This window comes from Manis javanica, chromosome 13 (genome assembly GCF_040802235.1).
Source record: "Manis javanica isolate MJ-LG chromosome 13, MJ_LKY, whole genome shotgun sequence".
NCBI classification, from domain to species: domain Eukaryota; kingdom Metazoa; phylum Chordata; class Mammalia; order Pholidota; family Manidae; genus Manis; species Manis javanica.
In genome coordinates, this window is record NC_133168.1 from 81,195,419 (window position 1) to 81,207,966 (window position 12,548).

Sequence of the window (12,548 nt, forward strand, 5' to 3'; positions counted from 1 at the left end):
GACTTGACTAACACACACTATGAAATGATTACCACAGTGTTAAGTTAACATCCACCAATGATCTCATGTCCAAAAAGAGAAAGAAATGTGTTTGTCCTTGCAGTGAGCACTCTTAGGAGCTCCTCTCTTAGCAGCAGTCCTCTAAACCACATAGCGGTGCTGGCTGCAGTCACCCTGCCGTGCATGGCACCCCCAGTACCCATTTATCTTACACCTGGAAGTTCATAGCCTTTGACCCCTTCCTCCAACCCCTCCACCCCTCACCCCCTACCACAAGTCTGAGTTCTTTCCTACCAGTTTGTTTTTAGGTTCCACAAACAAGTGAGATCACACAGATTTGCCCTTCTGTCTGACCTACTGCACTTGGCATAACGCCCGAGAGGTCCATCCATGAGCATGGGGGCACAAGATACCTTTTTGAGATAGTGTTTTCATTTCCTTTGGGTAAATACCCAGAAGTGGAATTGCTGGATTACACGGTAGTTCTGTCTTTAATATTCTGTGGAACCTCCATACTGTTTCCACAGTGGCTGCACCACGCCCCATAACACTGCATGAGGCTGCCCTTTTCTCTGCATCTTTGCCAGCAATGTCATCCCCTGTCTTGCTGAAAGCAGCCACCTTCAGAGGCGTGAGGTGAGATCTCAGTGCAGTTCTCATGTGCATTTACCGAGTGATTTGTGACATGGGGCTCCTGTTCATGTGCCTGCTGGCCACCTGCATGTCTTCATTGGAAAAATGTCTAATCAGGTCCTTTGCCTGTTTTTTAATTAGATTTTTTTTTTCCATACTTAGTTTCATAGTGACAGTGAAGCTACGCGTTTAAATGGATGGCTGGACTAGGACAGTTTGCTTAGACCCAGAGATTCATCTCATTCACCATGGAACACCCTGATTACCCCATTTTTCTTGCTGTCTTTCTGAACAAGTGGGATCACTATTTTGAAGTTATTTCTTTAGCTGTTTTTGGTCAAAATGAACTCTCCAGTGTCATACAGCAGCAAGAAAACCTACGTGCTCTCCACATATGGGGGGGCATTCACACCTGGACAGCTGCGTGCCTGCCCTCAACCTCACACACGCTGAGAGCAGAGCTTCTTGGGGTAACAGCTCGTCTGTTACTCAGAGCTAATTTCACACATACTGGTCCCATGCAGTACCAGCAACATAAAAATATCCTGTATACGTGTAGCTGTCTGCAGTTTATGAAGTCCATTCACAGGTACCTGAGCCTGGTGACATAATGATGGGTGGCAGACATGTATTATTTTGCAGATAAGAAACCCAGAGATTTGAGAGACTATTTCAACCCGAGTCTGGGAGTGAGTGATAGAGCCATTTAACAATTCAAGTCCACTGCTATTTCTATTTACCGTCATTTGGGGCAGACACTGCAGCTCAGGGAAAAATTTATGAACTGGCAGATTCATACTGCATTTGGATTCCAAGTAAATACTCAGGACTTTTCCTTCTTTCTGCGGCATACATGTATTCAGTGATAGCCGACAGTATAGCTCCTGTTGTAGACCGATCTAACTTGGGTGAAACTCACCCAGAAATCTAGCGGAAGGCACTGAAGAGTTAACAGGGAAGTGGGGAGCTGGAGGGCCACATTCCCTGCAAGAAGAGAAGGCCCTGAAATGAGCCCGCATTTGCTGAGAGGCTGGAAACATCGACTGGAAGGGCTTCATAGGTGATGCTTCTGCGGGTGTCATGGGGCTGCAGTGGCCGGAACTGGGGTTTGGGTCTTGCTGAGGGAGAGGGGCTCTAACAAACACCCCAGACTTCCAGGTAGAATCCCAAAAGGCTGCTTCTTGGCAGCAAAAGAGAACTGGAAACTTGGCAGCTGTCTACCAAATACCGAAACTCAGCTTCATACCAGCTCAGTTCCGGATGTGATGGAGGTGAGCTGTCCGGCTTTAACCTAGAGCAGAACTCAGTCCACTTTGGAGGACGAAAACCTCAGCTAGAGTCTTTAAATGTCTATTTGTGCAGACACAGCACAGTACGATAACTAAAATCAAGAACCCAGTAGATGGATTTAAAAGCAGAATAGATACAGCAGAGGAAACAATCGGTGACATGGCAGGGAGGCCAGTAGCATTACAGCCAGACTGAAGCACAGGCAATAGAAAGGAATAGAAAATACGGGAAAGAGCCGAAGAGGGACAGAGGACACTGAAAATGTCTGACAAAGATGTAACTAGAGCCCAGGTGGACAGCAGGGAGAAAACGGGGCACAAGGAAAGAAGCAGAACAACAGACCAGGACATTCTACAAACCCCACTTGGGCCCAATACAAAGACGACATCAGCCACATTTTAGTAAAATTGCAGAAAACCAAAGAAAAGTACCTTTACAGTAGCCAGAGTAAAAGTTAAAATGACCCTAGAGGCAGACTGACCGCCGCTACGTCACCAGAAACAAGGGGCGGCAGAGGCAGGTGAGCGACAGCATAAATACACAGAGAGCGGCTATCAACCAGCAAGGATACTTTTCAAAAGTAAAAGTGGGTGAAAGGGATTTTCAGACAAAGGGATAGAACTCATTGCCAGAAAACTGGCACCAAGAGAAACATGAAAAGGAAGTCTCAGACAGATAGAAATGGCCCCAGGGAGAAAAATGGAAAATCTGAAGGATATTTACTGCACAAAATAAAAGGTGTCCCGTGGACTTCTGCACAAAAGAGAATGACACGGGGAGCACAGGGGTGAGGACGGTAAGCAGAGGGTAAGCATCACAGGCGTGTGTGCCGCTGCCAAGAAGTAACAGGTGTTCGTCTGTATCAGACTCTAGTAAGTCAAGAATGTAACGAGCTAGTGAAGGGGGAACACTTAATCCAAAGCAGCGTGACAGGGGACAAAAAGGAACACAAACCAGGCAGGACAAATAGCACACAGGCGGTGAGGTACCCAGATTTTGGGTGTTAGACCCAAATACACCAAGGCTTGCGTTAAATATTAAAAGACTAAATATTCGAATCAAAAGACAAGATTATCAGATTGAACACAGATCTAAAACCCATCCACCTGCTACTCACAGACAATACTCTTTATATCCAAGGAATCAAAAAGGTTGGAAGTGAAAGTGTGGGAAAAGAACGTACACTTCAGAAATGCTGACCCAGAGAAAGACGGTGCCACCAGACCTACACTGAGTGACAGAAAGTGACACCAGTGATAGAGGGCATTCGTTGTGACAAAGGGTGAATCCACCGAGGAGAACAGGGACTCACGGCCGGCTCTCAGATACAGAGCCCACAGGTCAGCGGGGCAGACCTCGAGGCGGTCAGCTACCCTGCCCGGATCAGGTCATTCTGTCGGGCTGTGTGCCTCCGTTACGCACAGCAAGCCCCTTGAGGATAAAGGTGCCATTCGCACTCACCACTGTATTTCCGGGACGCTGGTGGAGAGCGGGGCAGAGAATAAAGCAGCAGAATTACGTGACCCGTTTGGAACCGTCCCATCTCTGCCCAAACCATAACCCAGAGTCACAGCCAGGGAATCTGAGCCGCAGGTGCGGACAGGCACTCAGGGATCAGGCTTGGGAAGTGTTTGTTGACTGACAGTCGTCGTTAAGAGGAGACCTGCCCCAGACCCTTCAGAGACACCGACCCAGACACACCGGAGTCACTGCCCTCGAAGCTTTCCCTTCCCTTCCACTCCCAGAGCCTTGCTTCAGACGCAGACAAGTCCGGAAATGGTCAAAAAAGGGGACAAAGGAGGGGAAAAGAAGTCTGTTGCTGGAAACCTGGAGTTGGTTTTATGAAAACACTAAAAACAAACAGAACGAACAAGAAACAAGAGAACAAGCTGCTGAGGAAGGGCCCGTCTGACTGCGCAGGAGTCACGCCTGGGCTCCTGGGCCGAGTGGGCGGGGCACCCGCGTTAACACGTCTGTGGGGCCATGCCTACTGCACCCGAGCACAAGCCTCGCCCCCCAGCCGCGCGAGCCGCACCCCGAGGGGGCGGAAGCGGAGACGCCCTCACCCCGCACCTCCCTGGGGAGCCCAGGCCTGGGAAAGACAAGGCAAGGGCCTCGTGCTCAGTCTCCCCGGCTCCGCCGCCCGCGGCCCGCTGGGAACGCGACTCATCCCGGGATCTGCCTGCGGGTCGCCTCCTCTCCCTGCTATTCAGGCGCACTTCGGCCTCCTGGCGACGGCTGGGGCCTGCGGGCTGAGCCCGGGGCTGCACCTGCAGGGCGGTGGCCGGAGGTCTGCGCAGGGAGTCGGGGTGCCTAGCGCCCCAATCCCCCCTCCGCCTCACAGACACGCGACCCAAATTCATGGCCGAGGAGCCTATAAGCCTCCCCGGGGCTCCAGACACAAGGTGGTGCCTTAGGAGGGAGGGGCCTCGGGGTATCCCAAGGGCAGGCCGACCCCTCAACATGCTCCCACTGACAACGCAAGGGGGGCAGGCTGCCTGTGCCCAGCAAACTGGGGCCACGCTACGCTGCGGCAGGTCTGGGTCCTGGGAGGGGCTCCTGTGCCCTCTGCAGGGGGTCTCGGGGAAGTGGAATGCGAGGCCGTCAGGAGAGCAGCCTCCCTACGCTGCAGGAGCACTGTGCAGATTAAATAAAATTAACGCACGTGAGCGGCTGAGCAGAGGCCACAACACCGACAAAATGTGTTGTAACTGTCACCACGGAATAGATTTGCAGCTATGCCACAACTACACCTCCTCTGCCCCACTGGCCACGCACACCAGCAAGGCCACCTGAGCCTAGAGGAAGCATGTGGGGCCCCATTTAGAAGAGCGCCCGTTTGTGTCTGATGCCCCGGTGGGGGCGCCTGCCCCCGTCAGCACCTGCCTGGCAGGATACAGGAAGCCGGAGCTGGGGCAGTGAAGGGGGCAGGTGCTCTGTCAGCTCTGTCATGGAGCAGCTGTTACAATGGAAGGCTGCCTGACCATATTTATGAAACATAACTTTTCTAAGAAAAATTTTGTAACTTTTGTCACAAATCGCCCAGGACTGCCGACATGAGACCCCCTCTCACTCACTTGCTCACGAGGGGTGGAGAACCCCCTTTAGAGCTGGGCTTGTTTCCCCAGACTTTTTGGTCTCCTATAAATAAAACTCCAAGTCCCATAATAATTGCCTTCCCCAAAGCTTCACTCCAAGCTGCTGAGTTTATGCTGAAAACTTTCTTGGTTTCATAGCTGTTTACCCTTCCAGAGTAACAGCCCTTCATCCTGACTGGTCACTCTTTTAAAACAACTGACATCAACGCTGACATCCCAGCAAGGGTAGACAGCAAGGCCTATCACATAAATGCCTGCCCTCTTGTGGAAATTGTCTCAAAAATACAAGGTATAAGTAAGTAACAGCCCCCTGAAGAGCTCTGATCTCTGTGTGCACTGCATTAAAGCCAGGCATTTAAAGAACTGGTCAAAACAGAGTCCTTTAGTGATCATTTGAAATGAAACAAAATGAAACCTTACAACCAGAATTTATAGATTGAGTAGAGACAATATTCTTGAAGCAAAGCCTTGCACATAAATCCCAGAGAGACCCTTGTTCTCAGGAGCAATACTTCAGCTGTAGACACAAAAATGTTTCAAAACCCTTCATTTCTAATTTAGTGATAAAAGGACAGGGTGGAAATGGGGAGGTAAATTTTCTACTAATTTAACTTTTGAAACCTGAAGGAAATCTGTCCTTTCCTGAGCAGTTCTCGTTTTTAAGGGACTTAAATAAATAAATTAAAAGGAATGGTGTTTGGCTGACAGGAAAGAGAAGAAAAGGTAATATTTTTCCCTCTAAAGGCTTACTTGATTGGACTTACATAAACAATGTTAAAGTAAACCATCTCAAGCTTTCCCCAGCAGACAGTTCCACTCAGTTTCTGTACCTCACTTTGTCAGATGCGCTTCCAGGCAAAAAGAAAAAGAAAAACAAACAAAAGCCAACACAAAACCCCTCTGACTAGGACTCTGGAGAGGCCTTAGCAGGAAGGCAACCGCCTCCTTAACATGTCCCTGCTGTAAACGGGCCGGCAAGAGTCTGTCTCCGCAGGGCCTCAGCACCCACGGGAGGCTGTACAAGCTGATGCAGGACTGTGCCCCTGTGCCAGCGTTGGCTTTAAATCCGTAGCTGGCGATCTCGGTGCTGGAGGCATCCAGAACTGGATCCGTGGGCCTCTCCTTGTTTCTGTGTTCACTGCGGTGGGGGTGACGTCCTTTCCATGGTTTTGCATACCATCTGTATACCAAACATTCGCAAATTTGCATTCCCACTAAGACCTTTCCTCTGAACGCCTAGGTTGGATGCTTATGCATCTTCAACAGCCCAAGTTTGAACTCCGGATGTGTCCCCTAAACCAGCTCCACTCACAGCCTCCCCCGCCCCACTCAAGGGAATGCCACCTCCTCCCTGGTCCGGCTATGAACCTCGGAGCCTGCTCTGAGCCACGCTCTTCATCCAGCCTACAGAACACATCCGTATCTGCCAACGCTGCTTTCACTGTCTTTTTACCAGGACAATAAAACGGCTTCCCAAAGGCGAGAGGGAGAAGAAACAGGCAGTCTGAAAAATCACCTTCAAAATTCCCATTGGTTGAATTTGCTTTTAGTCTTGATAATTACTTGGGATTTCAGATGACATTAAACGAGGCAGGCAAGCATTTTTGCTGTGGTTAAGAAACTGTACTTTCAAGAGCAGGATGGGGCTACCATCTTTCTAATTCCTAAGAGAGTCTAGTATTTCCTGCATGTTATGTGCAGTATTTCACTCACAGCAGGCTTTTCTATGCGTCCTGCTTCCATGCAAATACTTTTTCTTGGCCAGGTGTTTTCTATATACTTAAAAAGGTAAATAAGGCATAGCCCAAAGAGTTGTTGTTTTATTTGTTTTCATTTTTTCTTGCAAGGCCCTGTGCCCCTGACTTCTTGTATCCACCCCAAAAGACAGAAAGAAAGGGGTGCGCTGCAGTGACGCAGCTCTCCAGTTCCGGGAGGACCCGGACAGACCCAGGGCTTGTGGTTCAGTGTGAGGTTCATCTCGACTGCCTAAAAATCCTCCTTTCACTCTCCTTTCCTTTATTCTTTTACAACTCTTTAACATAACCAGTGTTTTACTGGGCCTCACCATAGGCCGGGCACTGTGCTAGACAATCCACTCATTCAACAAATATTTTGTTGAGCTGATGGAGTGCTGCGAGTTGTCTGAATAACAACTCCAGATAAAATAACTCACCAGTCTAAGGAGTAAAGACAAATGAACATAAAAATAAGTAAAACACATGATGCGTCGGTGGTGGTGAGAACTCGGGGAAAAATCAAGGAAGGGGGTGGGGAATGTGAGCTGCCTTCCGGAGGAAGGTGGTCAAAGGGCGGCTTGCTGGAACGGCTCATGGATAAAATCTTGGGGGAGGCGGAACCAGCCCCTGCACACACTTTGTTCCAAACTTACAGCAACCAGATGTAATAATACTTCATCATCTTGTAAGTGATAAAGGCCACCAAACTAATAACTGGGAAGCTGGGATTGCAACTCAGGTCTATGTGATCCCCAGAGATCTTGTTCTTTATGAACCTCCACCTATGTTGCTTCCAGATATACTGCAAGTTTAGAAGGAATTCTCCTGAGCAAGCATTTCCACAGGCCGAGGCAGAGATGCTGCGGAGACGCAGAAATATGCAATTTATACAGGAAGGGCAAATACTTCAATAGCTGTCTACTAGATCTGTGGGAAGAATTCAAAGAGTAACCTGATCTTAACTTGACACTCAGCAAGAATGGTTATTCTGAAGATTCCATTTTCAGGAGAGTACATTGGTTCAGTTCCAGAATCCAAATGATTTTGGGTTAGACTTAAATTTAGCCAAAATGCGATGAATGTGGAAGGCATGCCAGCTGCTCCTTTAACAGATGCAAATGAACACGGCACAGTAGCTGCAGCCGAAATTAAACCTGCCTGAAACACTTCCCACTATGCTGAGTATTCAAACATCTGTTTGGGCAAACTCATAATTCAAAACATGGGAAAAAAACATTTATATATAGTTTTGGGGACTTTTAAGGGACTTGTAATGGAGGCGGAATGCTGGCCCACACAGTGATGGGCCATTGGAAAGGACAGTTTTCTCTCCACTGTAAGGAAAAGTCTGTAAAGGAAAAGCCAGTGGGAAAACCAGCTCTTAAACCGAAAACTGAAGTGAGACTCCCACCATTTCATGAAGATGTCATTCCAGGCGGCCTATCCAAGCCACTCGGTAATAGCTTTGGGCTAGGTTCTGCTAGAACTTTAACCATTCTCCTGAGAATAGGCCCAGCCCTCTTAAAAGCCACACTGACCCTCCTGGCCTCAAGTCAGTCAGTTGCTCTGAATGCCTGGGCCAGTTAGTGAGCTAGTGGTGGCCTCTGTGCAGTGAGGGCGACCTCTGCACCAGCACCATGAGCTGTGAGGGTCGTGTGGGGTGGGCCCCCCAGCAGTGCTCGCTCCAGGCCAGGTGCAGAGAGGGTCTGGTTAGCCTAGGAGTGGAGGGATGGGGACGCATGCACCTGGGGCCCTGTTCCTAGGTGTGCAGACAGGCACAGACTGTGTGGTCATGCACAGAGGTCAGGATCCCCCCTGCATGGGTTCCCTGGTGGTCCCTGGATCCCAGGTCAGCAACCCCTATGTGAGCTTCAGAAAGAGTATTTAATGGGTAGTCTAAAGCACAAAGGCTGAGGAAAGTCACCTTTAAGAAAAATTAACAGATTATAGGAAACATTAAGAGAAGACAATCTCCTAGACTGGATCTAGAAAGGTGATAAGATTCTTAAAATTATGCATGGTACATGTCTCTGTGTTGATCATATGTTTCATATTAACACCACTAGACAGACAGACACACACACACACACATGTACTTTCCTGGTCTGAAAGACCACTAAGTCCACATACTGATGGACTATCAGGGTGAGCAGAGCCACCTAGAGCCCAGTAGCTATCCAGAAATGGGCGTGGGCACCTGCCGGCTTAGCTGACGGTGTCACATGGCCAGTGAAGGCCCCTGGAAGCAGGAGGGAAGAGAACATTCCTCTTTCAATACATGCAATCACCTCATAAAGCAAAGCCAGACTTTAACGGGTTCATTGTTAGGTTCGTCAGTCTTCTCTCTCTCCAGCTTGCCCTCCATCTGATCTCTGGAGCGCTCACCCGGAGAGGGGAGGCCCCCGGCCGGCTCTCCAGAAGCCCAGGGCCGCCCATCATGGCCTCGTCGCTGTGTCTCCTCCAGGAGGTCTCTGGCTCACAGCTCTCCCTCCCTGGGCCTCTCCTGAGCTCGTGGGGCCAGAAGGGCTGAGCTGGAGCAGGCTGTCCAGGCCCAGCGTGCTGCACGTAGGGTCTGCACTTTGGGGTGCCTGTCACCCTGCTCCAGCCAGAGCAGGACGAGACTTTCCTGGGACCCCAGCACCCGAGCACAGCGTCTGAGTGGCGGTGGATGTGTGACCCATGCTGTTACAGGATGGATGAACGACCCTAAAAGTAACTGGGTGAACAGGGATGCCGCCCAAGCACCCAGGGAAACAGCCGCCCTCCCTGCTTTTTAATAAAATGAAACAACCCTCAAAGGATTCCAGCACCAACAGCCTCCCTATCAAAGATCCTTATGAGCAAGGCTGACAGGTGTGGTGGCAGCTAGAGGAACGCTCTCCTCAGCAGGGGCAACAAAGGGCACTTCAGGGTGTCTGCAGGCCTGCCGAGCTGAGTGTGGCAAACCCGTGGCGCCCTCCACCCTCGGCAGTCCCAGGTCCCTGAAGGGCAGCTGAAGGACATGAGCAGGAGCATTTCCCTTCAGCGCATCTCCCCACATGTCACCCGTCCCTGCTGTCACCACGTTTTCCTCAATTTAACACCTCCCCTGCAAGCAGTCCCTTTCTCCTCTCTCATCTCTAGAACATTCCCAGCTTAAGCTGTCCTAAAAAAGAAGAGTTCGGATTTTCTTCCTTTCAATGAGGTTGCAAGTAATGGAAAATTGTGCTTTTTTGTGGATGGAGTTTAAAAACTAAGTGATCAGTAGCCACGAGGCCAGTGATGCATCCCCCTTGCCGCTCCTCTTCCTCCAGGGGCACCCCCGAGGCCGGGACCCGACCCCTGACGGCATCTCACTTCCTGGGAGCCCAGTCCGCTGCCAGTGGCCTGGGGATTTGTTCCAGTGCACCACCCGGTGAGGACACTGTGCACGTCCAACTCCCCGGCATGACCACTGCCGCAGCGTTGCGTGGAGGCTCCACTCGGGGCGAGCACACAGCTCCGTACTTACTGGTCGTGTCTGGTGTCTGGCACCGCTCTATCCATCTGCAGCTTATCACTTTCGACCTGGTTGAACTTGTTGCGGGCGTAGGGGTCCTGCCCGGAGCGGACCACGGTTCCCCCGACGTAGGCCTCCTGGTGGAAGTCCCGCCATCGCACTTTCCCTGGAAGGAGCAGAGCAGAGGGTGTGGGACAGGGCACACGAGGCCGCAGTGCTCGGCGCATGGGCCGGGGGTGTAGCAGCTTCAGGAGTTGGGACCCGGGGCCGCCCCTACGGCGACTATAACCGACAAATCAGCTGCCGCTCCCAAACGAGCGTCACCATGTCTGCAGACAGGAAAACCGAGTGCTTACAGCTTGCAACATGCATGTGGGAGACCTGGGCCTCAAGTGCCTGTCCCGTGGCCAGAATTCTCTCCCAATCACAGTATGCTTGAGTGTGATGCTGGGTACACTTTGTGTGAAAGGCGGTTATTAGCTGCTCATCCACCTTTCCAGCAGCTACGATAACACCAGAAAAAGGTAATGGGCAAATGAAACATCATGTAACACAAAAACAAGTGTTTCCAGGAAAAATACCACCCCTGAAGAACTGGGTGCCCAAGCCTCCCTCAGTGGGGCCTCCTCAGGCATACTCGTTGCAGCTGTGACCATGTCTGACCCACGAGGCGAGTGAAGCCAGTCCCGGCGCGCGCTCACGTGCCCCTCTGAAGCCAGGGTTCTTGTTTGCGGAGCCCAAGAATGAGCTTCACAAACAGTCAAGGTAGGAGAGCAAGGTACAGGCTTTTATTTAGAGATAAAGTGAAAGGACAGAGCTCCTGGCTCACGCCAGGAGGGGACAAGAGAGTCTGTCGTTGGTGCGTTGTCTAGGGGGTTTATAGGCAGTTGTGGATTTTTCGAGAACATGAAAAAACTTAGGGGTGGGGACTTGTTAAATGGTCCCTGAATATTAAAAATTAACTTAACTGTAAGGAATTTCCTGCCTTGATTTCTCTCTGGGAACCGGCACCTTGGTCTGGGAGCATATCAAAAGGCTGCCTGCCCAGCCCCCAAGGTGGGCCCAGGTATTATCTACTTGCTAAAGAATCTTGCCTCTTGAACTTCCTGGGCGTTAAAATGCAATCTTATCTTCAAGATGGAATTCTTCCTGCCTTTTACCATGTCCTCTACAGCTGGGTCTGCATGCTAAGTTAGTTGCTCAGTTTGCAGAATCACCTGTCAGATCTGAAGGAGGAAAGACAGCACATAGGCCGGGGCCTTTTTGCATGCTAAAGTGAATCTTACACATGGTTACAAATGATTAGCATAATAAAACATGTGCTACTCTTCTTTATCTGGGGAACATTAACTGATCTCACTGAAGAATGATTCTAGAGCTCAATGTTTAACATAGAGTTTTAGCAGGGGGGTTTCCTTGCATGTAGTTACATTGCTCTGACTGAAAATATCCCGCCCTGCCCCCTCTGGAAGCCCTCACCCTACTCTGACTACATCTATGGTTCCTGTCTCACCTCAGGAGGGGACATGGCTGGGGTGGGGGGTGGGGCTGGGTGACACGCACATCAGCCCTGACTCAGCCAGCCTGACTGTTCGGAACGCTCTAGAGGGCCCAGGGCAAGGTTCTCCAAGCAGTGTGGACCAGGCCATTTCCAGGAGGCTGTGGGCAGGGGGGTGCTGGAAGCAAGGCACAGTGGGGACTGGAGGAAAGGACCCTGCTGGGCGAGGGCCATCAGGGCAGAGGCATGGTTGCTCGCCCATGGGAAAACAGTGGTCGGACAGACGGCTCAGGACAAGGAGAAACCAGGACCGGGGCCCTCCCTGGCCCCAAACCCTCGTTTACCACTTTGCTGCCTAAAAGATTTGGGCAACTTATGCATTCCTTGAAATTAAGTTTCTTAAGAATGAATAAGTAAAATAAAACGAAAAAAGGTTTTTTAGGAGGACTTAATGGCCTATTAGGCGACAGTTTAGCAGATACAGCAAATTAAAAAAAAAACAAAAAACAGAAAACAAAGGAAAAGGGAGAGCCTTCACAGCGACCTGACTCCCGAAGCTTAGGAACTTCCAAGTGGTCGTAAGCACTGGGAAGTTACGAGGCGTTTCGGGGCAGGCAGTTCTAGGACTGCTCTTTTACCTGGGGCGTCTGACGGGGCCTCCCTGAGCAGACATGCAGGACGCACAGGCCGTGCGGCCTCTGGAAGAGCATGGGAACTGCATGGGGAGTGGAAGAGCAAAGGCCCGGGGGCGGCAGGGAGCCACCTGCTCAGGACACCAGCCAGGACGGCAGGGTGACCGAGAAGAGTATGTGGGT

General features: G+C 50.6%; 1 protein-coding gene across 2 annotated transcripts in view; it reads right to left on the minus strand.

The window, feature by feature from the left end:
- Positions 1 to 12,548, minus strand: part of GALNT2 (polypeptide N-acetylgalactosaminyltransferase 2) — a 174,395-nt gene that overhangs the window by 51,627 nt on the left and 110,220 nt on the right. For both annotated transcript variants that reach the window (XM_073219930.1, XM_073219931.1), the window contains one exon: positions 10,248 to 10,401. In XM_073219930.1, the coding sequence (XP_073076031.1) occupies positions 10,248 to 10,401 (154 nt within the window). The remainder of the gene's footprint in view (positions 1 to 10,247; positions 10,402 to 12,548) is intronic.